At 47.2% G+C, this 26,714-nt stretch overlaps 1 protein-coding gene across 2 annotated transcripts; it reads left to right on the forward strand.

Annotated features, from left to right (window-relative positions):
- Positions 1–258: 258 nt before the first annotated feature.
- On the forward strand, positions 259–7,260 carry LOC126993283 (uncharacterized). 2 transcript variants are annotated; one of them, XM_050852242.1, is made up of 3 exons: positions 259–416; positions 985–1,199; positions 5,297–7,260. In XM_050852242.1, the coding sequence occupies exons 2-3, from the start codon at positions 1,056–1,058 to the stop codon at positions 6,884–6,886; spliced, it is 1,734 nt and encodes a 577-aa protein (XP_050708199.1). In that variant the 5' UTR covers positions 259–416; positions 985–1,055; the 3' UTR covers positions 6,887–7,260. The 2 variants fall into 2 exon arrangements, with proteins under 2 accessions (XP_050708199.1, XP_050708200.1); XM_050852243.1 differs by having other exon boundaries at positions 1,088–1,199.
- The last annotated feature ends 19,454 nt before the right edge of the window (positions 7,261–26,714 follow it).

The following is a 26,714-nucleotide window of genomic DNA, read 5'->3' on the forward strand; positions in this document are numbered from 1 at the left end:
GGGAGCATCGGCCCAAACCTCTTCCGACAAACAGTCAGCAAGGGTACCCGCGGACATCTCCCGGTGACTGCGAGCTGTTCCCACTACCGTTTCTTGCAAGGCGTCTTCTCAAGAGGTTACACACCCAAGTCGTCTTGTCTGCCACCGCCGCCCATCTCTTACTATAAAAAGGACGACGCGGCCATCATACGTCTGGCGGCAGTGTACCAGCTCCCAGCCGCGCCCCGCGGCCGCTCATTTTGCTGGGTCAGCAGTTTTTCAACCTCCATTGCGAGTCCTCCGATGTCAGCCCATCCCTCACCTCTCACCGCCGCTGTGGCCGCGGCCGAGGTTTCCTGACGCGCCTACAACGACTGCACGTCACCCAGGGCATCACAAGCCGTCGCCCTCTCCACTACATCAGCTGATTAATCTTGGTATTCGTGGATATTCCCTTCTTGTCCAAATATGCCGTCTCGGCTCATTTTCATTATTATCCGTGCAGAGGCACGATTTTTTTTATTTCTGTGTTCCTAACGCTGTTAATCAGTCATAATTGTGAGAGTAACGTTCATTCGCTTACGATATTGATTCTTTCTTATTGTTTGCTAGCGAGTCTATTGAGTATAGTGTGATTTCCCTGATCAAAGTTAATCTTCATCAGTGTGCCCTGCCTCCGTTTTCTTTTCACCGCTCGAGAGAAAACGTGAGCATCAATGGTATACTCACTTAACATACCACTTGTTTATATAGTTATTCTTTCTATATATTCCCATATCATTAGGGCATTCCATTATAACCTTAACTTCTATTACGTCTAAACAGGCACCTTGCTAGCCATTCTTTCTTGCCTTTTTGGGTTTTCAACGCAAACTATTCATTCATACACGTTCCGTTTATTGGTTCATATTTACAGCTTTCAACATATGCTCCTATTTTGTTAATGATTTACACCATAGTATGACCAAAGACACTCTCGCTAAACTCGGCGACACCTTTCAACAGTTGGCTCGTCCTTCAAGTGAAGAGGGACTGGAACACGATACCACAACCGGTGAATTTACTAAGGTAATCTTATGTTCAGGCACTCATTATTTATCAATTACAGGCCGCAGACTTCGTTCACCCCCGGGTTCGTCTGCATACTTACATCCCACTCAAGGTTCAAGGACACCCTCACCAGCATCCCCTCGCACCAGCCGCAGTATTACAGGCTCAAAGTAAGGTCTCTCTCACCTGTAGTTTTTGCAAACAATCAGGACATTCTGAACATTCTTGCTTCGCGAAACGTAGGGAATCACCACATTCAAGACAGGGCTCAGATAGGAGTTCAGGAGGTTACAGGGGCGGGCATCATTCATCACACAGGAACCCTAGGCCAAACCATCAGCGGAAGGCTGCCTTTTGCCATATCCACGGGAATTGTTTTCATGATTCAGACAGTTGTTCTGCAATACAAAAGGCCAAGGAGGAACAGAAGTACAAGTCCTCAGCGGACAGTAAACCACACTCCTCTTCTCAGAATAAAAAGACATGACTTCGTGACAGCCCCGAGGCGTACATCCAAGTGTCCCTTAAGGAAAATACTAATTGGGAGCAACTTGACTCCGTCATTGCCGCCTTGGGACGGACAAGCATAATTGCCCTCCCTTGCAAGGTGGGCAACACTTCACTCACCTTAGCGGTTGACACAGGTGCCACAGTCAATGTCATATCCGCCTCCGCTTACAGGTCACTGACACGACAAGCGAGTGGGGAAAATTGGCCGCTCCAAGAGAACGACCTGAATGTGGTAGGCGTGACGGGCACCACTTTGGGTATCCTTGGGCGAGTACCACTAACAGTCAGCTTACATGAAAAAGTATGTCCTTTTCGAGATTTCTTTTATGTCTCTAGCAGGTTTGCTTTACCTGTGGATGGGATCTTAGGATTGAACGCCATGAAAGACCTGCACATCGCCATAAACCCTGTAAGCAACGCGATCGTGTATCAAGGCCGACGCATACAGGGGATGGTCAATCCATCGCCTCTGTCAACTGTAATCTCACCCTCAGAGGTGGAAAATGACCAACCCACCACAGACTCAGGGACTGCCACCGCCCAAGTGTCCCCTCTTACGGTCAAACCACACGAAACCATTGCAGACTTGTGGCGGACAGTAACGGCAGTCGTAGAAGGTCCTCATATAGTTCCGGATCGTGCTGCAAAACTTGTTAAAATCCGTTTGCCTAACGCCCCTCCGGCGGGCAGTGATGTGTGTATCGACGGAGTTCCTCACGTACACCGCGTGACGGTGGAGGTAACTCTTGCAACAGTCAAGGAGGGAGGTTTTGCAGAGGCATTGGTAATAAACACGTCTGGATCCCTGTATCCTTAAAACACGGTGTTCGATTATGCCAGTGTCTAGTGTATGGGAGAAATGTCGCCCCGGAACCAGCTGAATACCCTTCAGCCCAAGTCTCAGGCATAACCTCGGCGTGTCAGGCTTCTCCCGAACAAGACACAGCTAATTTAGAGGCATTCTTAAAAGTTGCACACTATTCCGAAATTAAGCCAACCTTAGTCCAGCTTCTGGAACATTATCGGGGGGCGCTTGCTCTACCAGGCGAGCCGCTTGGAGTTACGCGGTGTGCTGAACACCACATTAAGTTAAAACCCAATACAAATCCTGTATATATCAATGCGTACAAGCTCCCCACAGTCAGAGGAGGTGGTGCAACAACTTATCTCTGAAATGTTAGAACAAGGTGTCATCAAAGAATCGAATTCCCCGTGGAATTCACCCTTGTTCCTGGTTCCGAAGAAAGACGGCTCTTATCGTCCTGTGATTGATTTCCGGCGTGTGAACACCGCGACCGTGGATGATCATTTTCCGCTTCCCGTTCTTAGAGATCTTCTGATGTGTCTCGGTAGAGGAAATAAAGTCTTTACGAGTCTTGATCTGGTCAGTGGCTACTGGCAACTGCCCATGGCCCCCGAGTCACGTGAAATAACGGCTTTCAGCACGCCTCATGGCCACTATGAGTGGACGAGGATGCCGTTCGGGCTCAAAGGAGCTCCCTTGACCTTCCAAAGGACAATGAACAGTATTTTTGGTGACTTGCTGGGCAACTCTGTCTATGTGTATTTAGACGACATCATCATAGCAAGTAAAGACGTGCATGCACACATGGAAACACTAAAAGCAGTCCTACACAGACTTCAAGAAGTCGGATTAAAGCTCAAAATCACCAAATGTGAATTTTTAAAGCCTCGGATCAAGTTCCTGGGGCATGTCGTGGACGAATTCGGCATCCATACAGTGGACGACAAAATAAAGGCTATTGCCGAGTTCCCTCAGCCAACGTCTGCGGACAAGGTACGGTCATTCTTGGGTGTCGCAGGTTATTACAGGCCTTTCATTAAGGACTTCGCAGCTCGCGCGAGTCCCCTAACCCATCTTTTAAAGAAAGACGTACCATTTCAGTGGCTCCCAGCTCAACAAACGAGTTTTGAGGATTTAAAGAAAGCGCTTACACGGGCTCCGGTCCTTGTCTTTCCGGATTTCAAGGACCCCTTTCAGCTTTGTACCGACGCTTCGGCTAGTGGAGTAGGAGCCGCGCTGATGCAAACAGATATGTCCGGCAAAAAGCATGTGATAGCGTTCGCCAGTCGAGCCCTTACAGTTCCGGAAAAGAACTATTCTGTTACCCACCTAGAGGCTCTTGCCATTGTGTGGGCTCTGAAGCATTTTCGTGACATTGTGATGGGGTACAAAATTGTGGTGTTTACGGACCACGCGGCCATAACTGATCTTTTCAAGGAAAAAACCTACACGGTCGTCTGGCAAGATGGTTCTTAACGATCCAAGCATACAATCCGGAGATAAAATACATCACCGGGAAAACAAATGTGGTCGCAGATGCCTTATCTCGGAATGTTCCGATAGGCGCGATTACCACCCCAGAGGTCATCCACAACTTCACTTCACCTGAGCTACACACTGCTCAGCGTGCCCACCCTGTGTGGAAGAGGTTAATTTACGCCCTCGAGTCGGAGACGAATCAAACCTTCCTGAATTGCCAGTTCCTTTTCACAATTCTTCCTATAAGAGGACAACCTCCTTTGTAGGTCATGGCCAACCAAACCGGTACCAATAGACCAACTGGTCATCCCAGACATATACGTCCCCGTGACGCTTAAGCTGGTCCATAACACACCCATTGCGGGTCACCCAGGAAGAGACAAGACGCTATCTGTCACCAGACGAAAATTCTACTGGCCCACATTACGGGTTGATGTAGAAAAACATGTCGCACATTGCGTCGTTTGTGCTAAGCACAAGGGGTCCGTCAAAGGGCCAGCACCTATGTTGCAATACCCAGTACCAGAGGCGCCATGGGATGTTGTTAATATAGACTTACTACAGCTCCCCCAGAGCCAACATGGCTCGCGCTACTTATTGGTGTGCGTCGACCAGTTCTCTAGGTTTCTAGTTCTAGCGCCTCTCAAGGACAAGACAGCCACACGCGTGGCCCATGCCCTCGTGACTCACGTGTTGTGTCCACATTCGTCTCCTCGAATTCTTCTGAGTGACAATAGCACCGAGTTTAGGAACTAAGTATTGAGCGAAATATGCGCTCAGTTTAACATCACGCAATCCTTCATCACAGCTTACCACCCAGCTGCTAATGGGTTGGCGGAGAGGGCTAATAGGAAAATCTTACAGGTCCTCAGGCCTATCGTGAACGATCTCCACGATAATTGGGAGGATTGGCTATCGCATATAGCCGCTTCCATAAATACGTCGGTAAACGACTCTACGGGGAAGTCTCCCTCCTACATCTTGTATGGGGTGGAGAAACGTCTTCCGTACGACTTCCTTACAACCCCACAGCAACCTCTCTACAACATTGCTAGGTACGCACAACAGCAGATGCATATGTTTTCCAAGATACACTCAGAAGTTAGGTGTACGTTAAAAGCTACGAAGGTTGAAATGATGTCAAAACAACACAAACAGGCCGTCCCGGTGAATTTCAAAGAGGGTGACACAGTCATGATTAAGCAAGCGGAAAGGAGTTCGAAACTGGGGGCTAAATTTGTGGGTCCTTACCGAGTTGTTCGGAATGTCAGGGGAAACCGGTTCGAGGTTCTCGAGTCGAATAGTGGAGTCAGTCTAGAAGTTCACAGTGATCGTCTGAAAGTAATTCCCTCACCTTTGGACCTTGATATTGGTACTTCCCCCTCAGAGTCAAATGTTCAACAAGATAATCCCAACACCCATTGCTATAACTTGAGACCACGGGTTTAAATACTTCATTCCCACCACTTTCAGATCATGATGTTGCGTTTTCTGACCATCTTGTTGTCCCTCGGCTCCCTGCTTGCAACAACACCCATCCATCTGAAGCCTGGTGCCCTCACGGCACACATAGGAGAGGTCTTCCTCATAGAAGATGTGCTCCTCGTAAAATATCCATATACTTCCTTGACCAACACCACGGACACAATCAGGATAATCTCAGAAAAACTACTCGGCATGGCAGACGCCATCCGGGCTACCAAGACTAGGGAATCAAAGGCTCCTTCTAGTACCAACTCTCTGACTCTTTTTCAACTACTGGAGGATAGGATTCTGTTCTTACGGGGAAAAGTTGATGAGGTAAACATGGATTATAGTTTTCACTCAGTTCACTCTCGGGTAAAGAGGGGGTTGCTCAACATCGTGGGGTCCGCCTCAAAGTTCCTTTTCGGTACGGCTACCGACGAGGACGTTCGCGATTTGCGGGACCACTACGCTCATGTACTTTCCTTTGCTGCTCGAAATCGCAGGGTGATCAACGCCAATTGTAGAAAACTTGCGCAATTGCATACTAACATAGAGGAACTGCTAGAGCAGACAATTAAGATGGTAGAGGTTATCAACATAGTTGTCAAACAGATCGACCAGGTGAATCAGTTTCTCCTCCTAGATCAGGCCTTGCATGTATTGGAAAACGTCATTAACTCCGTCGCAACGGCTAATCAGCAGGTTATTAGCAACATGGTTGATGCAGCGCACGGTAGAGTCACACCTGCCTTGTTCCCTCTACACGATTTGAGAACGACTGTCCAGATCGGGTATCAAAATTATAGCCTGACGCCTTTATTCACCCCGGACATGAGTCAATATTTTTACCCCTTGATTGAGTCCAGCCTCACCCCTGCTGCCATAATCATTCATGTTCCATTTCAGACGGCGGACGTGTTTGAGGCACACGAAATTGTCCCGTTCCCTTTTTCAGCAAAGGACAGTGTGTTAGCCCTGGACACGTCCCCGTCTCTTGTTCTAATCGCGAAGGATTTCGCTCTGTATTCAACGGGTAGCTACTCACTCTTGCAGTATTGCAAGGAGACGGTCTTCGGGCGATTCTATTGCTCTGCGTCTCTCTTTGCCTTCCTTCCAGTTCGGGGAGGGGTATGCGAGATCGCCCTCACCCGCGTGAACGCGTCTGACGCTTTTTCCCTGTGCTCTTACAAGCAGCTAACACCAACGCCTGTTTTCCATCAGAACTTTCAGGGTCTGCATTATTTTTATTTCCCTCAGTCCTTCTATGTATCGGTCATCTGCCCGGAGGGTACCACTTATCAACGGGTTACTGGTCACTATGCCTTAGCGGAAGCATGCTATATCCGCTCCACTAACATAACAACGTACCCGTCCCGGATTCGTCTGGTTTTCACGGCCAATATTTCCCATCGAGTGTTTCCTCTACGGTCTCTCGATGACATTCATTTCTCCAGCATCTCGTATGTGACTAATTCCCGTAATTCATTGTCTTTTGCGAACAAAACAGAGTTTGCGGAAACCCTGGAGGAAACGCTGCCTGATTATTTGCATCTCCCCTACCTGTACCCTGGATTTTTTTTGTACCAATGTTTCTGATGTTCGTCAGTCTCGTCGTCATGTGCTACCTTATTAGGAGAAACTCTGTCCTGCACGATTATTTGGTTGTGCAGACGCGGCGACTGGATGCAGGGAGGCCACTGGCAAGGTAGTTTTCCTTTTCTCAGACAAGTCAGGGGACCGAAACCTGGCTGCTCCTATACTTAACATTGTACTGTGTTTCACTACTGTATTTTTTTTTTAGGAGCTAGATCAACGTTTCATTGTCTGTAGCTATGCCAGTTGATAGTTTCTTATACATGTGTCCTTATATTTATCTTTTGAGAGGTTTCTTATGTTTCATGTCACACACGTTGTGGTTTCCCTCTCCCTAGTTATATTATAATTCCACATCTGTTCTTACATAGCCAGTGTTTTAATATAATTGTATCATTGGCAGTCTGCTTGACAAACTCCCACTATGTATGTTCATGGTAACTAGACTGCTATTTCGATTTTTATATATCGCGAGGTCGCGATCACTGGTAGGTGACCGAGCAGTGTTATAGTAGGATATCAATGTATTATTATTTAATATCACAAAGAATTAGGCATACAATTGTCAATGGAAAAACCCACGACAGATAGATCACGCCACCTTATAGGAATGTCGTCCGTCAGTGTTTACCGTCTCAGTTTTGTATACTTAGCACTCCGATGGTGCGTGGAGGTCACCTTGACATACGTGACCAATTGTAACAACTATTTTCCAACCTGTAACTCGCCACTCCTTCACGAGAGTCCGACTGACACACAACGACAGTCGCTCTCGCTCCGTCGCTTCTTGTACATAAAGGCTACGAATATAATTCGCCTTAAGGAAGCTGAAGTCTTAATCAACACCCCTTTAAACGCCCCCCGACAAGCCCGTTACATTTGGTTGGCAGCGGTCACCCCGCGCCTGTGCCTTCGCTACCTCGTTCTCCTCCAAGCCACGAGAACTCACCGCCAAACTCCGGGGACAGGCGTACAAGGGAAGAAGGAGTCAACGCACCTGCCGTCCGCGGCACCGCACCTGCCACCTACGTGCAACTCACAGGGCGCCAGCTACAAGCATCTCCCAAGTCGCCACCTACGTGCAACTCACACGGCGCCAGCTACAAGCATCTCCCAAGTCGCCACCTATACAAAACTGAGACGGTAAACACTGACGGACGACATTCCTATAAGGTGGCGTGATGTATCTGTCGTGGATTTTTTCCATTGACAATTGTGTGCCTAATTCGTGGTGATATTAAATAATAATAATACATTGATATCCTACTATAACACTGCCCGGTCACCTACCAGTGATCGCGACCTCGCGATATATAAAAATCGAAATAGCAGTCTAGTTACCATGAACATACATAGTGGGAGTTTGTCAAGCAGACTGCCTATGACACAATTACATTAAAACACTGGCTATGTAAGAACAGATGTGGAGTTATAATATAAATAGGGAGAGGGAAACCACAACGTGTGTGACATGAAACATAAGAAACCTCTCAAAAGATAAATATAAGGACACATGTATAAGAAACCATCAACTGGCATAGTTACAGACAATGAAACGGTGATCTCGCTCCTAAAAAAAAATACAGTAGTGAAACACAGTACATGTTAAGTATAGGAGCAGCCAGGTTTCCGTCCCCTGACTTGTCTGAGAAAAAGAAAAACCACCTTGCCAGTGGCCTCCCTGCATCCAGTCGCCGTGTCTGCACAACCAAATAATCGTGCAGGACAGAGTTTCTCCTAATAAGGTAGCACATGACGACGAGACTGACGAACATCAGAAATATTGGTACAAAAAATCCAGGGTACAGGTAGGGGAGATGCAAATAATCAGGCAGCGTTTCCTCCAGGGTTTCCGCAAAATCTGTTTTGTTTGCGAAAGACAATGAATTAAGGGAATTAGTCACATACGAGATGCTGGAGAAATGAATGTCATCGAGAGACCGTAGAGAAACACTCGATGGGAAATATTGGCCGTGAAAACCAGACGGATCAGGGACGGGTACGTAGTTATGTTAGTGGAGCGGATATAGCATGCTTCCGCTATGGCATAGTGACCAGTAACCCGTTGATAAGTGGTACCCTCCGGGCAGATGACCGATACATAGAATGACTGAGGGAAATAAAAATAATGCAGACCCTGAAAGTTCTTATGGAAAACAGGCGTTGGTGTTAGCTGCTTGTAAGGGCACAGGGAAAGAGCGTCAGACGCGTTCACGCGGGTGAGGGCGATCTCGCAAACCCCCCCCCCCGAACTGGTAGGAAGGCAAAGAGAGACGCAGAGCAATATAATCGCCCGAAGACCGTCTCCTTGCAATACTGCAAGAGTGAGTAGCTACCCGTTGAATACAGAGCGAAATCCTTCGCGATTAGAACAAGAGACGGGGACGTGTCCAGGGCTAACACACTGTCCCTTGCTGAAAAAGGGAACGGGACAATTTCGTGTGCCTCAAACACGTCCGCCATCTGAAATGGAACATGAATGATTATGGCATCAGGGGTGAGGCTGGACTCAATCAAGGGGTAAAAATATTGACTCATGTCCGGGGTGAATAAGGGTGTTAGGCTATAATTTTGATACCCGATCTGGACAGTCGTTCTCAAATCGTGTAGAGGGAACAAGGCAGGTGTGACTCTACCGTGCGCTGCGTCAACCACGTTGCTAATAACCTGCTGATTTGCCGTTGCGACGGAGCTAATGACGTTTTCCAATACATGCAAGGCCTGATCTAGGAGGAGAAACTGATTCACCTGGTCGATCTGTTTGACAACTATGTTGATAACCTCTACCATCTTATTTGTCTGCTCTAGCAGTTCCTCAATGTTAGTATGCAATTGCGCAAGTTTTCTACAATTGGCGTTGATCACCCTGCGATTTCTAGCAGCAAAGGAAAGTACATGAGCGTAGTGGTCCCGCAAATCGCGAACGTCCTCGTCGGTAGCCGTACCGAAAAGGAACTTTGAGGCGGACCCAACGATGTTGAGCAACCCCTCTTTACCTGAGAGTGAACTGAGTGAAAACTATAATCCATGTTTACCTCATCAACTTTTCCCTAAGAACAGAATCCTATCCTCCAGTAGTTGAAAAAGAGTCAGAGAGTTGGTACTAGAAGGTGCCTTTGATTCCTAGTCTTGGTAGCCCGGATGGCGTCTGCCATGCCGAGTAGTTTTTCTGAGACTATCCTGATTGTGTCCGTGGTGTTGGTCAAGGAAGTATATGGATATTTTACGAGGAACACATCTTCTATGAGGAAGACCTCTCCTATGTGTGCCGTGAGGGCACCAGGCTTCAGGTGGATGGGTGTTGTTGCAAGCAGGGAGCCGAGGGACAACAAGATGGTCAGAAAACGCAACATCATGATCTGAAAGTGGTGGGAATGAAGTATTTAAACCCGTGGTCTCAAGTTATAGCTATGGGTGTTGGGATTATCTTGTTGAACATTTGACTCTGAGGGGGAAGTACCAATATCAAGGTCCAAAGGTGAGGGAATTACTTTCAGACGATCACTGTGAACTTCTAGACTGACTCCACTAGTCGACTCGAGAACCTCAAACCGATTTCCCCTGACATTCCGAACAACTCGGTAAGGACCCACGAATTTAGCCCCCAGTTTCGAACTCCTTTCCGCCTGCTTAATCATGACTGTGTCACCCTCTTTGAAATTCACCGGGACGGCCTGTTTGTGTTGTTTTGACATCATTTCAACCTTCGTAGCTTTTAACGTACACCTAACTTCTGAGTGTATCTTGGAAAACATATGCATCTGCTGTTGTGCGTACCTATCAATGTTGTAGAGAGGTTGCTGTGGGGTTGTAAGGAAGTCGTACGGAAGACGTTTCTCCACCCCATACAAGATGTAGTAGGGAGACTTCCCCGTAGAGTCGTTTATGGACGTATTTATGGAAGCGGCTATATGCGATAGCCAATCCTCCCAGTTATCGTGGAGATCGTTCACGATAGGCCTGAGGACCTGTAAAATTTTCCTATTAGCCCTCTCCGCCAACCCATTAGCAGCCGGGTGGTAAGCGGTGATGAAGGATTGCGTGATGTTAAACTGAGCGCATATTTCGCTCAATACTGAGTTCCTAAACTCGGTGCCATTGTCACTCAAGAGAATTCGAGGAGACGAATGTTGACACAACACGTGAGTCACGAGGGCATGGGCCACGCGTGTGGCTGTCTTGTCCTTGAGAGGCGCTAGAACTAGAAACCTAGAGAACTGGTCGACGCACACCAATAAGTAGCGCGAGCCATGTTGGCTCTGGGGGAGCTGTAATAAGTCTATATTAACAACATCCCATGGCGCCTCTGGTACTGGGTATTGCAACATAGGTGCTGGCCCTTTGACGGACCCCTTGTGCTTACCACAAACGACGCAATGTGCGACATGTTTTTCTACATCAACCCGTAATGTGGGCCAGTAGAATTTTCGTCTGGTGACAGATAGCGTCTTGTATCTTCCTGGGTGACCCGCAATGGGTGTGTTATGGACCAGCTTAAGCGTCACGGGGACGTATTTGTCTGGGATGACCAGTTGGCCTATAGGTACCGGTTTGGTTGGCCATGACCTACAAAGGAGGTTGTCCTCTGATAGGAAGAATTGTGAAAAGGGAACTGGCAATTCAGGAAGGTTTGATTCGTCTCCCGACTCGAGGGCGTAAATTAACCTCTTCCACACAGGGTGGTCACGCTGAGCAGTGTGTAGTTCAGGTGAAGTGAAGTTGTGGATGACCTCTGGGGTGGTAATCGCGCCTATCGGAATATTCCGAGATAAGGCATCTGCGACCACATTTGTTTTCCCGGTGATGTATTTTATCTCCGGATTATATGCTTGGATCGTTAAGAACCATCTTGCCAGACGACCGTGTAGGTTTTTTCCCTTGAAAAGATCAGTTATGGCCGCGTGGTCCGTATACACCACAATTTTGTACCCCATCACTATGTCACGAAAATGCTTCAGAGCCCACACAATGGAAAGAGCCTCTAGGTGGGTAACAGAATAGTTCTTTTCCGGAGCTGTAAGTACTCGACTGGCGAACGCTATCACATGCTTTTTGCCGGACTTATCTGTTTGCATCAGCGCGGCTCCTACTCCACTAGCCGAAGCGTCGGTACAAAGCTGAAAGGGGTCCTTGAAATCCGGAAAGACAAGGACCGGAGCCTGTGTAAGCGCTTTCTTTAAATCCTCAAAACTCGTTTGTTGAGCTGGGAGCCACTGAAATGGTACGTCTTTCTTTAAAAGATGGGTTAGGGGACTCGCGCGTGCTGCGTAGTCCTTAATGAAAGGCCTGTAATAACCTGCGACACCCAAGAAAGACCGTACCTTGTCCGCAGACGTTGGCTGAGGGAACTCGGCAATAGCCTTTATTTTGTCGTCCACTGTGTGGATGCCGAATTCGTCCACGACATGCCCCAAGAACTTGATCCGAGGCTTTAAAAATTCACATTTGGTGATTCTGAGCTTTAATCCGACTTCTTGAAGTCTGTGTAGGACTGCTTTTAGTGTTTCCATGTGTGCATGCACGTCATTACTTGCTATGATGATGTCGTCTAAATACACATAGACAGAGTTGCCCAGCAAGTCACCAAAAATACTGTTCATTGTCCTTTGGAAGGTCAAGGGAGCTCCTTTGAGCCCGAACGGCATCCTCGTCCACTCATAGTGGCCATGAGGCGTGCTGAAAGCCGTTATTTCACGTGACTCGGGGGCCATGGGCAGTTGCCAGTAGCCACTGACCAGATCAAGACTCGTAAAGACTTGATTTCCTCTACCGAGACGCATCAGAAGATCTCGAAGAACGGGAAGCGGAAAATGATCATCCACGGTCGCGGTGTTCACACGCCGGAAATCAATCACAGGACGATAAGAGCCGTCTTTCTTCGGAACCAGGAACAAGGGTGAATTCCACGGGGAATTCGATTCTTTGATGACACCTTGTTATAACATTTCAGAGATAAGTTGTTGCACCACCTCCCTCTGACTGTGGGGGAGCTTGTACGCATTGATATATACAGGATTTGTATTGGGTTTTAACTTAATGTGGTGTTCAGCACACTGCGTAACTCCAAGCGGCTCGCCTGGTAGAGCAAGCGCCCCCCGATAATGTTCAAGAAGCTATACTAAGGTTGGCTTAATTTCGGAATAGTGTGCAACTTTTAAGAATGCCTCTAAATTAGCTGTGTCTTGTTCGGGAGAAGCCTGACACGCCGAGGTTATGCCTGAGACTTGGGCTGAAGGGTATTCAGCTGGTTCCGGGGCGACATTTCTCCCATACACTAGACACTGGCATAATCGAACACCGTGTTTTAAGGATACAGGGGATCCAGACGTGTTTATTACCAATGCCTCTGCAAAACCTCCCTCCTTGACTGTTGCAAGAGTTACCTCCACCGTCACGCGGTGTACGTGAGGAACTCCGTCGATACACACATCACTGCCCGCCGGAGGGGCGTTAGGCAAACGGATTTTAACAAGTTTTGCAGCACGATCCGGAACTATATGAGGACCTTCTACGACTGCCGTTACTGTCCGCCACAAGTCTGTAATGGTTTCGTGTGGTTTGACCGTAAGAGGTGACACTTGGGCGGTGGCAGTCCCTGAGTCTGTGGTGGGTTGGTCATTTTCCACCTCTGAGGATGAGATTACAGTTGACAGAGGCGATGAATTGACCATCCCCTGTATGCGTCGGCCTTGATACACGATCGCGTTGTTTTCAGGGTTTATGGTTATGTGCAGGTCTTTCATGGCGTTTAATCCTAAGATCCCATCCACAGGTAAAGCAAACCTGCTAGAGACATAAAAGAAATCTCGAAAGGAACATACTTTTTCATGTAAGCTGACTGTTAGTGGTACTCGCTCAAGGATTCCCAAAGTGGTGCCCGTCACGCCTACCATATTCAGGTCGTTCTCTTGGAGCGGCCAAATTTTCCCACTCGCCTGTCGTGTCAGAGACCTGTAAGCGGAGTCGGAGATGACATTGACTGTGGCACCTGTGTCAACCGCTAAGGTGAGTGAAATTTTGCCCACCTTGCAAGGGAGGGCAATTATGCTTGTCCGTCCCAAGGCGGCAATGACGGAGTCAAGTTGCTCCCAATTAGTATTTTCCTTAAGGGACACTTGGATGTACGCCTCGGGGCTGTCACGAAGTCATGTCTTTTTATTCTGAGAAGAGGAGTGTGGTTTACTGTCCGCTGAGGACTTGTACTTCTGTTCCTCCTTGGCCTTTTGTATTGCAATTGTATGCAATTCCCGTGGATATGGCAAAAGGCAGCCTTCCGCTGATGGTTTGGCCTAGGGTTCCTGTGTGATGAATGATGCGCGCCCCTGTAACCTCCTGACCTCCTATCTGAGCCCCGTCTTGAATGTGTTGATTCCCTACGTTTCGCGAAACAAGAATGTTCAGAATGTCCTGATTGCTTGCAAAAACTACAGGTGAGAGAGACCTTACTTTGAGCCTGTAATACTGCGGCTGGTGCGAGGGGATGCTGGTGAGGGTGTCCTTGAACCTTGAGTGGGTTGTAAGTATGCAGACGAACCCGGGGGTGAACGAATTCTGCGGCCTGTAATTGATAAATAATGAGTGCCTGAACATAAGATTACCTTAGTAAATTCACCGGTTGTGGTATCGTGTTCCAGTCCCTCTTCACTTGAAGGACGAGCCAACTGTTGAAAGGTGTCGCCGAGTTTAGCGAGAGTGTCTTTGGTCATACTATGGTGTAAATCATTTACAAAATAGGAGCATATGTTGATAGCTGTAAATATGAACCAATAAACGGAACGTGTATGAATGAATAGTTTGCGTTGAAAACCTAAAAAGGCAAGAAAGAATGGCTAGCAAGGTGCCTGTTTAGACGTAATAGAAGTTAAGGTTATAATGGAATGCCCTAATGATATGGGTATATATAGAAAGAATAACTATATAAACAAGTGGTATGTTAAGTGAGTATACCATTGATGCTCACGTTTTCTCTCGAGCGGTGAAAAGAAAACGGAGGCAGGGCACACTGATGAAGATTAACTTTGATCAGGGAAATCACACTATACTCAATAGACTCGCTAGCAAACAATAAGAAAGAATCAATATCGTATGCGAATGAACGTTACTCCCACAATTATGACTGATTAACAGCGTTAGGAACACAGAAATAAAAAAAATCGTGCCCCTGCACGGACAATAATGAAAATAAGCCGAGTCGGCATATTTGGACAAGAAGGGAATATCCACAAATACCAAGATTAGTCAGCTGATGTAGTGGAGAGGGCGACGGCTTGTGATGCCCTGGGTTACGTGCAGTCGTTGCAGGCGCGTCAGGAAACCTCGGCCGGCGGTGAGAGGTGAGGGATGGGCTGACATCGGAGGACTCGCAATGGCGGTTGAAAAACTGCTGACCCAGCAATTTGAGCGGCCGCGGTTGCGGCGGCTGGGAGCCGGTACACTGCCGCCAGACGAATGATGGCCGCGTCGTCCTTGTTATAGAAAGAGATGGGCGGCGGTGGCAGATAAGACGACTTGGGTGTGTAACCTCTTGAGAAGACGCCTTGCAAGAAACGGTAGTGGGAACAGCTTGCAGTCACCGGGAGATGGCCGCGGGTACCCTTGCTGACTGTTTGCCGGAAGAGGTTTGGGCCGATGCTCCCGGCAGCGGCGGTGGTGCCGCCAGCTGTGGAGCGAGGGGCATGCGGGGTGTCCCAAGGTCAGCGGTGCGTGCCTCCTCGTTGCAGGTGTGAATACTTCTGCCGTATCGTGGAGTGGCTTGCAGGGTTCGTAGCAGTGCTGGCTTGAAGCGGGGGAGCGGCTTGTAGATTGTGGCCCTCGCTTTCGGCTGCGTAGGCCTGTGGGTGTGCTCGAGCCTTATAGGCTGGACGCCTGTAGAGTTGCTTGTAGCTGGTGTGCTCGAGGCTTGTAGGCTGGACGCCTGTAGAGTTGCTTGTAGCTGGTGTGCTCGAGGCTTGTAGGCTGGACCCTTGTAGATTTGAGTGTTGTTGGTGTGCTGGAGGCTTGTAGGCTGGACGCCTGACGCCTGTAGAGTTGCTTGTAGCTGGTGTGCTCGAGGCTTGTAGGCTGGACGCCTGTAGAGTTGCTTGTAGCCGGTGTGCTCGAGGCTTGTAGGCTGGACGCCTGTAGAGTTGCTTGTAGCTGGTGTGCTCGAGGCCTGTAGGCTGGACGCCTGTAGAGTTGCTTATAGCTGGTGTGCTCGAGGCTTGTAGATGGCGCCTTGTGAGTTGCACGTAGGTGGCGACTTGTGAGATGCTTGTAGCTGGCGCCTTGTGAGTTGCACGTAGGTGGCGACTTGTGAGATGCTTGTAGCTGGCGCCTTGTGAGTTGCACGTAGGTGGCGACTTGTGAGATGCTTGTAGCTGGCGCCTTGTGAGTTGCACGTAGGTGGCGACTTGTGAGATGCTTGTAGCTGGCGCCTTGTCAGTTGCACGTAGCTGGCGCCTTGTGAGATGCTTGTAGATGGCGCCTTGTGAGATGCTTGTAGCTGGCGCCTTGTGAGTTGCACGTAGGTGGCGACTTGTGAGATGCTTGTAGCTGGCGCCTTGTGAGTTGCACGTAGCTGGCGCCTTGTGAGATGCCGCGGACGGCTGGTGCGTTGCCGCGGACGGCAGGTGCGTTGCCGCGGACGGCAGGTGCGTTGACTCCTTCTTCCCTTGTACGCCTGTCCCCTGAGTTTGTTGGTGAGTTCTCGTGGCTTGGAGGAGAACGAGGTAGCGAAGGCACAGGCGCGGGGTGACCGCTGCCAACCAAATGTAACGGGCTTGTCGGGGGGCGTTTAAAGGGTGTTGATTAAGACTTCAGCTTCCTTAAGGCGAATTATATTCGTAGCCTTTATGTACAAGAAGCGACGGAGCGAGAGCGACTGTCGCTGTGTGTCAGTCGGACTCTCGTGAAGGAGTGGCGAGTTACAGGTTGGAAAATAATTGTTACAATTGGTCACGTATGTCAAAGTGACCTCCACGCACCATCGGAGTGCGAAGTATACAAAACTGAGACGGTAAACACTGACGGACGACATTCCTATAAGGTGGCGTGATCTATCTGTCGTGGGTTTTTTCCATTGACAATTGTATGCCTAATTCGTGGTGATATTAAATAATAATAATACATTGATATCCTACTATAACATCCTCAGTGACCTAGAGCAGTTGGTTCAGCACCCTACACGCATTACCGACCGTCTAAGAGACCGGCCCAACGTACTACTATCCATAGCAGACCCTATGACATACCGTTTTTCGCAAATATCTTTCAAACGAAGACTCGGATCAGCATGGGACTTTGGCACAGATTGTTTCACACGCTCCGCAAATTTTTGACGATATTGTGCAATGCCAGATGCGGTTAATTATGGCGTTTACTCTTGACTGTGATGGCAAAACCTGCGTGAGCCACTTACACATTCGAACAAGTGAGGCGTGACGTATTTGTGACGTGTATCCACCACTTACCTCCACCCCTGGCTTCCCCTACTCCCATCCCTCCCTCCCTCCTTCTCCCCCGCACTCTCTCTCACCCGTCCTCTCTCTCTCTCTCTCTCTCTCTCTCTCTCTCTCTCTCTCTCTCTCTCTCTCTCTCTCTCTCTCTCTCTCTCTCTCTCTCTCTCTCTCACAAATACTTGTGCTGTACACGAGATATGAATCCTTGCACACGTATGACTTGAGTTAATGGCAGATAAATAGACATTATATCCCGTCTGCATCAGCATCAACAGTGATGACGAGGATGACCTGTTTGTCGATGGTGATGAATGGTGAAGTAACATAGCCTATGTGGTCAGTTATTTACATTATGAATCCACCCATCATATACTCGCTATCTATTTTTGTTTGCTATGACTTTTTAACATATCTACATAAACACATATCGTATGGCAGTCTTTTCCTAACATCAGAATAAATTATTCATATATTTCTCCAATTCCGTTTCACGTTTTTACTCTGCAATGAATTCCCGCCTCAATTCCAATGTCATTCCTTTCCGTCTCTTACGCGATTTCCTATAAATGATCAAGCGTCAGCTACGTGCTTCATCCCATCATACGCTCAACGTAACCTGTGGGAAGGAGGGTTATATGCTCGTACAACTTTCAATGGTTGTATAATTGCCAAACAAACCTCATACAGCACTTAAGCAACATCCAGTTACGCTGGAACAGGAATCAGGGTCGTGTGCAAAAAACACCCTACCATACTTAGCACATGGGTAGGTAGCATATGGGTAGGTAGCATATGGGTAGCATGGGTAGGCGGTGGCCGAACTGGTAGCGTACTGGGCTCACATTCACCGCGTGATGGACGACGCGGGTTCGAATCCCCACGCTACCACTCGGATTTTTCAGTCACCGCCGAGTGGCTTAAAACTACCCACATGCTGTCCTGAAGACCACCCATCAACCCGGACTCTAGAGGAAGCCGTCCAAGCGAATCAAGAACGAGTTCCGGGGGGCAGCATGAGCCAATGCAAGATGGCGCCACTATAAACACTCGCCTGCGCCAGAACGGGCTGGGCCGACCATCAGGCCCCACCTGGAAGAAGCCTTGGGCCGACCATCAGGCCCCACCGGGAAGATGCCTACCGGCGCAACAGGCAACGACGTAAAAAAAAATATATATATATACTTTCGAGTTATCCGCCATTGCAGACAAGTCATATGTGTGCAACGCTTCACATCGCATGTACACCGAGAGAGAGAGAGAGAGAGAGAGAGAGAGAGAGAGAGAGAGAGAGAGAGAGAGAGAGAGGGTATGGGGGAGAAAGAGGGCGGGGGAAAATGAGGAGGGAGGGAAAGGGAGGGATGGGAGTAGGGGAAGCCAGGGGTGGAGGTAGGTGGTGGATACACGTCACAAATACGTCACGCCTCACTTGTTCAAATGTGTAAGTGGCTCACTCAGGTTTTGCCATCACAGTCAAGAGTAAACGCCATAATTAACCTCATATGGCATTGCACAATAGCGTCAAAAATTAGCGGAATGTGTGAAACAATCTGTGCCAAAGTCCCATGCTGATCCGAGTCTTTGTTTGAAAGATATTTGCGAAAAACGGTATGTCATAGGGTCTGATATGGATAGTAGACCTCTTCCTTACCTCTAACCCTTCTGCTTACTCCGTCAAATTGTTCTCTCCGTTGGGCTCCTCCGATCACAACCTTATTTCTGTATCCTGTCCTATCGCGCCTGTACACCCTCTGGACCCACTGAAGAGGCGATTCTTCTTGCATTTTGTTTCAACTCGGTGGGACGACCTGAGGATGTACTCTTCCGATTTCCCGCGGAATGATTACTGCTTCCAGGAGAATGACCCCTCTGTGTGTGCCCAGCGCATCACAGAGGTGATTGTCTCTTGAATGGAGGCATACATTCCACGTACTTTCTCTACTCCCCACGCTAAAAATCCTTGGTTTAATCACGCTTGTTCTCGTGCTGTCAAAGATAGAGGCAGCACAAAAGGTTCCAGATCCTTTGAACTCCCGCTAACCATGATCTTTACATTTCCGCCCGGAATCGTACTAAATCTATTCTTCGACTTACCAAAAACTCCTTTATCCATAGCAAATGTTGCTTTCTCTAATGCTTCCAGAGACTTCTGGCACTTAGCCAAAAATATCTCCTCCAATATCACTTCTTCTATCTTCTTCTATCCCTGACGGCAGCACTGCCATCTCATCTATCTTTAAGGCTGAACTCTTCGCTCAAACTTTCTGTAACAACTCCTTTATGAACTATTCTGTGCATATTTCTCCTACTTATCCCCCCTCTGACTCCTTTATGACTGTTATTAAGATTCTTAGCAATGATGTTTTTATGCCCTCTCTGGCGTCAACTCTCAGAAGGCTTATGGACCCGATGGAGTGCCTCCTATTGTCCTTAAAAACTGTGCTTCCGTGCTGACACCCTGCCTGGCCAAACTCTTTCGCCTCTGCCTATCAACATCTATCTTTCCTTTCTGCTGAAAGTACGCCTTCGTACAGCCTGTGCCTAAGAAGGGTGACCGTTCCAATCCCTCAAACTACCGCTCTAAAGCTTTACTTTCTTGTCTATCTAAAGCTTTTGAATCAATCCTTAACCGGAAGATTCAAAAGCACCTTTCCACTTCTAACCTTCTATCTGATTGCCAGTATGGGTTCTGCAAGGGTCATTCTACTGGCGATCTTCTTGCTCTCTAAACTGATTCTTGGTCATCCTCTCTTAGCCGTTTCGGTGAAGCTTTCTTAGTTGCACTAGACATATCGAAAGCCTTCGATAGAGTCTGGCACAAGTCTTTGCTTTCTAAACTGCACTGTTTCAAATTGTATCCTTCTCTCTGTTCCTTTATCTCCAGTTACCTTTCCGGCCGTTCTTTCTCTGCTGTGGTAGACGGTTACTATTCTTTCCCTAAACCTATTAACAGTGGTGTTCCACAGGGCTCTGTCCTATCACCCAATGGGAGGAGTAATGGGAGAGGATATCTAGCTCGTAATATAACCAGGCAGCTTAGAAGTAATTATAGGGGAGTAACAGAGGACGGGCTAAGAATCTTCTATACTAACAGCAGGAGCCTCAGAAACAAGATAGACTTACTAAGGGGTGAAGCTTGTTCAGAAAATTTTGACATAATAGTGATCACTGAGACATGGATAGACACTGCCAATATAAATTTTAGATCGGAATTTGAAATAACGGGTTATCAGATGTTTCACAAAGACAGAAGGGGAAGAAAGGGAAGTGGAGTTGCGCTATATGTTGACGACTCACTTAAATGTTTAGTTGACAATTCAGTCAAAACTAACATGGATTCAGAATCAGTTTGGGTGGACGTTTACAAAGGGAAAGAAAAACTAACTCTAGGAGTTCTGCACAGGCCACCCAACCTTAACAGGCAGGACACGAATATATTACTACAGAAGATTGGCAGGGCGAGTAGGAGTAGACATGTCTACGTAATGGGGGATTTTAATTATAGGAATATAGACTGGAGAGACCTAGTGGGTGACCTGGAAGCCGAGGATTTTCTCGAAGTTATACAAGATGTATAACTTCACCATCTTCAACACTAAACATCCTCGGTTTATCCCTAACTCAAAATCTTAACTGGAAACTTCACATCTCCTTTCTTACTAAATCAGTTTCCTCGAGGTTGGGCGTTCTGTATCGTCTCCGCCAGTTCTCCCCCGCACAGTTACTATCCATATACAAGGGCCTTCTCCGCCCTCGTATGGAGTATGCATATCACGGGGGCTCCACTCACACAGCTCTCTAGGATAGAGTGGAGTCTAAGGCTCTTCATCTCATCAGCTCTCCTTCTATTACTGATAGTCTTCTACCTCTTAATTTCCACCGCCATGTTGCCTCTCTTTCTATCTTCTGTCGCAATTTTCACGCTGACTGCTCTTCTGAACATGCTAACTGCATCTCCCCCCCCTCACGCGTCCCCGCTGCACGCGACTTTCTACTCATGCTCATCCCTATACTGTCCAAACCCCTTATGTAAGAGTTAACTAGCATCTTCACTTTTTCATCCTTCACGCTGGTAAACTCTGGAACAATCTTTCTTCAACTGTATTTCCTCCTGCCTTCGACTTGAACTCTTTCAAGAGGAAGGTATCAGGACACTCTCCTCCCGAAACTGACCTATCTTTCGGCCACCTCTTTGGATTATTTTTAGGAGCGGCGAGTAGCGGGCTTTTTTTTTTTTTGTTATTGTTTCCTTTTTTTGTGTGCCCTTGATCTGTCTCCTTTGTTGTATATATATATATATATATATATATATATATATATATATATATATATATATATATATATATAGATATATATATATATATATATATATATAGATATATATATATATATATATATATACCTGGGGAGGGGGGTGCAAAATTATGCTCCGCCCCGGGTACCAAATACTCTAGGAACGCCTCTGCAGATGTTGCCTGTGAAGAAAGTCATCAGATGCTTTCTATTCCACCCTTCCAACAATTTTATTTTTACAACAAAGGAGACAGCTCAAGGGCACACAAAAAGGAAACAATAATAAAAAAAGCCCGCTACTCGCTGCTCCTAAAAAAATCCAAAGAGGTGGCCGAAAGAGAGGTCAATTACGCGATCCATTCTTGAAAATATTATAAGCTACTCTTGGATGAAACTTTTTCCTCGATCAATTTATACATGTCCTCTTGGTGTCTGTGTTCTTTATGGCCTTAATGATCGAAATGGGAGCTTTGAGATTAATGCCTAAAGTGGAAATGGGACCCTAGAGTATAGTTTGGTCCCTTGACTCCGACAACCATCGAGGTAAACAACCACTTAAGTAGGTAACGTTGCACTGTAGCTCGCTCTCTATAACCTCTAACAACCACTTAGGTAAACCACCACTTAGGTATTACGTAAAGTTACAACGTAGTTCACTCCCTCGCCTCTTTTGCCTCTCGTAACAATCACTGAGGTAAACGACCACTTGTAGGTATAGAGGTAAAGATGCACCAAGTCATATAATATTATCTACTTGTAGACATGATACAAAAAGAACTAAATGATGTACAGCCAACCTTGCTCGGTGCTTCACTACTCGTAGGCCCACACCGGGAGTGCCGTTACAAAGGCGAAACTCCCGATCGTCGAGTGAACTGAACGAAATGTGACATGTGTGGAGCGGAAGAAGAATACCTGAGGCACTTCCTGCTGTGGGTGCCAGGCCTATACAGAAGAAAGAAAGAAAAGTGTGAGGCTGCAACAACCCTATATAGAAGAAGAGGACATCATTGGGGAATATTTACCTGAAAATGATCATATTGAAGAAACAAAAGCAATTACAATACAGAAGTTTTGGCAGTTCTCTTGCTGCCCGTTGGTTGGTTTACGACGCCGCTGCCCACTCCGACCTTGTTATGCCTAACAAGGCTTGGAAACGTCACCTTGCTCGTTCCAGGCGGCTTATACAAAAAAAGAACGAAAGAAAAAGAAGAAAATGACAGACCCAGACAGTGAAGAGTTACTGTTTAAAGTGTATATGTATCTCGGTTGAGCTGGTTCGTTTACTTGCAGTGTGTGTGTGTTGGGTAGGGGGAGGGGGGGGGGGGCCTAATGAGTCGGTGAGGGGCATGTGTCTGGGGGGGGCCCTCCTGGGGGGCTTGTGAGCTGAAAAGAGAGAGAGAGAGAGAGAGAGAGAATAGAAAGGACAGATGAGATAAAGGTGATACAAGAGGACTATATTCTGTAATGATTAGCCATGTCTTCAGATAATTAACACCCTGACAGAGTAGTAGTACAGAACAGGCGCACCTAACATCATCAAATGTGGGGTACAAACTTGGCGGAGGGACTGTTTTGGGGGGGCCATTGAAGGTAACGGGCTAAAGAGTAGTCTATCCGGATATTTGGTTTTTATTTATTAATGATCCACGAGACATCCTAGAGTTAAATCAAAGTATGCGTTTATCTTTGTATTCATTCATACACACACTAGTAATATTTCTGTGAGGTCTGATGCACTTATTAGAGTGAAATTCTATCGTGATAAGCAATCACAAATTCGTGTCACTTGTAAAAATTAGACTAGTAATTTCAGTTTTGCCACCTTGAAATATACGCAAATAGATAAATATGAAACCTCATGAAGTCACAATAAGTGACATCACCTGCTTTGCGCAGTAAAAATATGCTATTTCAGGTATCTGATACCCTCAAAATGGCGGGCCTGCCGCCTGGGGCCTGCGGGCTACAGCCAGACGTATTTTCACATTATTGTTCTGTTGTTTATCCCATGTTGTGTTCAAGAACAAATACTCATAATTTTAGTTAGTTTTTGGTTATAAGGATTCTTAACGAAATACAATTACGCTACCTCCTTTACCTTATGAAACGTCCTGAATCCTTGGCCGGCTATGGTGATGTTAGGTGGATTCACGGCTTGCCGATCAGCCCGTGTTATATCTGGAAGTGGAGCTCGTTGAGTGGGCTGCTCCGAGTATCTTGTCAGTCATGCAGAGTTATCAGCCAAGCCGCAGCCTGTGACAGACTGGTGCTCTCCATGATTGGTGGCCTCTATCCTTGTGATGTGTACGTGAGAGGTTACCAGACACGGAGAAGGATGCGTCAGTCTATCACGGACCAACTAGCCTGGTCATTCTCCGTGGCCGGGACAACACATGAAGCAGGCAAATCAATGAAATCCATTTCCAGCCGTTGCACAGGCTTATCTGTGAGCGGTAGTGTATGTGCTGCCACTATGAGGACATTCTGCTACAGTGGCGGATCCAGTGAGGGGCGGCCGCCCCCCCCTTAGGACCTAAATTGCGCCCTTACCTTACCTTATGAACAAAATTGCGCCCTCACATTGGAAATAAAAAAAAATAAAAGTATGTCCTAATTTTATACCACTTTGTTATCTTACACTGTGTGCAACAGAATTGTGATATAATAAAAACGTATGCATATGAATTAATCAAAAAGTGTATAAAAAAAGCCCGCTATTTGCCGCTCCCACAACGGAAAGTAGTATAGAGTGGCCAAAAGAGAGGTCAAATTCGGGTGGAGAGGTATCTTGATACACTCGTCTTGAAAGAGGACAAGTCATAGGCAGGAGGAAATACAGACGAAGGAAGGCTGTCCCAGAGTTTACCAGTGTAAGGGATGAAAGAGTGAAGATGCTGGTTAACTCTTGCATAAGGGGTTTGGACAGTATAGGGATGAGCATGAGTAGAAACTCGAGTGCAGCGGGGCCGCGGGAGCCCCCCTCCCGCGGCCCCGCTGCACTCGAGTTTCTAATGCAGTTAGCAAGTTCAGAAGAGTAGTCAGCGTGAAAATATCGATAGAAGATAGAAAGAGAGGCAACATGGCGACGGAATTTTAGCGGTAGAAGACTATCAGTATGAGGAGGAAAGCTGATGAGACGAAAAGCCTTAGACTCCACTCTGTCCAGATGAGCTGTGTGAGTGCATGGGCCCCCCCACACGTGAGATGCATACTTCATACGAGGGCGGACAAGGCCCCTATAAATGGAAAGCATCTTTGCGGAGGAGCAGAACTGGCGGAGACGATACAGAACGCCCAACCTCGAGGAAGCTGATTTAGTGAGAGAGGCGATGTGAAGTTTCCTGCCTGAAGGCATCAAACATTCGATGTCTCGTAGCCATGGAGTAAGACAGCGGGCACGAGCGACTGGAAGACACTGATCATTGTCCTTCGCACAAATGGCGACAGCGTCATGCACTCTTGATGAGCGAGTCTTTGACAACGTGGGCCAAGCCAATCCGCCAATTTACAATGATTTTGGCTGCTTTCACTTAGTGGCTGCCCTTTCGTCCTGGCCGATAAATGAGTATACCTGAGGAAACCTGGGGAGCTAAACTGTTCGAACCCGGATGTCACAATGGCCCTTTCACGGGGTAATGGGTTACTACCCGCCATGCTCATTGGCCAGTGTGACGGAGATAAACACCGAGGCCACGCGCAGCTTTAGTATAAGTTGCCAAGTTTGTTTTGACTCAACACAAAAAAGCACATATAATAAAATAATAAAAAATGATAACAATGAAAATGAATATAAATGAAATGGGAATAATATAAATGAATACCTAAATAAATATAGAAGAAAAAAGCCCACACACTTGTGAGGCAGCCTGCAGGTGGCCGCGCCGCGCCGCGCTCCGCCCCACGTGCAGGTATTTAAAGGGCGACTCCGCCATAACAGCCACACTGCTGCTGCAGCCTGCGACTCCGCCACGACCACGCCCGCCCTGCAGCACGACTACCAGCTCTGTCTGTCTGTTTCCTGTCACCGCAGAGATCACCGACACCAGGTGAGGCCGCAAGTGCCTACACACACACACACACAAAATAAGTTGGAAAGCAAAAGGTGTGATCAGCAAGGTAAGCGCTGAGCCTGAGGACTTATCACAGTCTTGCCCGCCCAACACGCCCCATCAGGAGCGTCTGTGCTGGTGCTTATAGTAGGACTATTGACACTGCTGGCTGTGGACGTCTGTCAATCCGAACTTAGAACAGTAAGTAGCCTATATATAACGCCAGCACGCTGGCGCCCGTAGGAGTCACGCACTTTAACTTTGCTTATATTACATAACTAGGCTTTTTTCAGTTCAGAGTTCAGTTTTGACGGTATTTGAAGCGGGACACTGTCTACATCTACTGTTATCAACCATTACTTTTTCCAAATGCAAGGCGGGATGTCAAGGATACTTTTATTCTAAAAGATACACCCAAAGTTGTTTCATGGCATACTCTCCCTGGTGATATACAAGGCAATGTAGTTTTTTTCTCTCACCTATATATTCAACAATTGATAAATATAATTATAAGCCTAGAGCAATCAATCTCGGAAATATTGAATAACTTTGGTGTGCTATTTTGTTGGCTGAGAATGAAATCAGCAAAGACTGGGTCATAAACAAACAGGAGAATGATTTAATAAACAGTCTTGGTGGTGGGAATACGACAGAGCTTCTCAGAGCTTAGAGAAACATGTTGATAAAAGACTTACGAATATGATAAATTGTGGATGGCTTTCAAGATTTGCTTTGTATGGACTGACAATAATTCCCCTTGTCTATTCCTAGCTCAGTACCTTCCCTTCCGTTCTCTACTTGCTTAACTCCCCTTCCCCTCAACTTTCTCCCCTCAACAGTGCACTCAAATCGGCCCCTGTCTTGATGGCCCCAACCCGGGGGAATGCGTTTTTAGTGCTGATGTGTGCGACGGTGAAAATGAATACATAACAGATGATAACTGTGGTTTCTGCACGTGTTGCAAGACCTGTGAGCCAGACGATTCGTGTGCCCGTAAGAATGGGATATGCGTCAACCCAACTCACGTATCTGGACCGACATACTTTCCTCACG

Source organism: Eriocheir sinensis, unplaced genomic scaffold (genome assembly GCF_024679095.1).
Source record: "Eriocheir sinensis breed Jianghai 21 unplaced genomic scaffold, ASM2467909v1 Scaffold596, whole genome shotgun sequence".
Taxonomy (NCBI): Eukaryota; Metazoa; Arthropoda; class Malacostraca; order Decapoda; family Varunidae; genus Eriocheir; species Eriocheir sinensis.

Coding starts and splice junctions, on each gene's coding strand:
- LOC126993283 (XM_050852242.1), top strand. CDS start 1,056: ATGTTCAGGCACTCATTATTTATCAATTACAGGCCGCAGACTTCGTTC. Junction 1,200..5,296: donor CGCAGTATTACAGGCTCAAA/GTAAGGTCTCTC, acceptor CACCACTTTCAG/ATCATGATGTTGCGTTTTCT.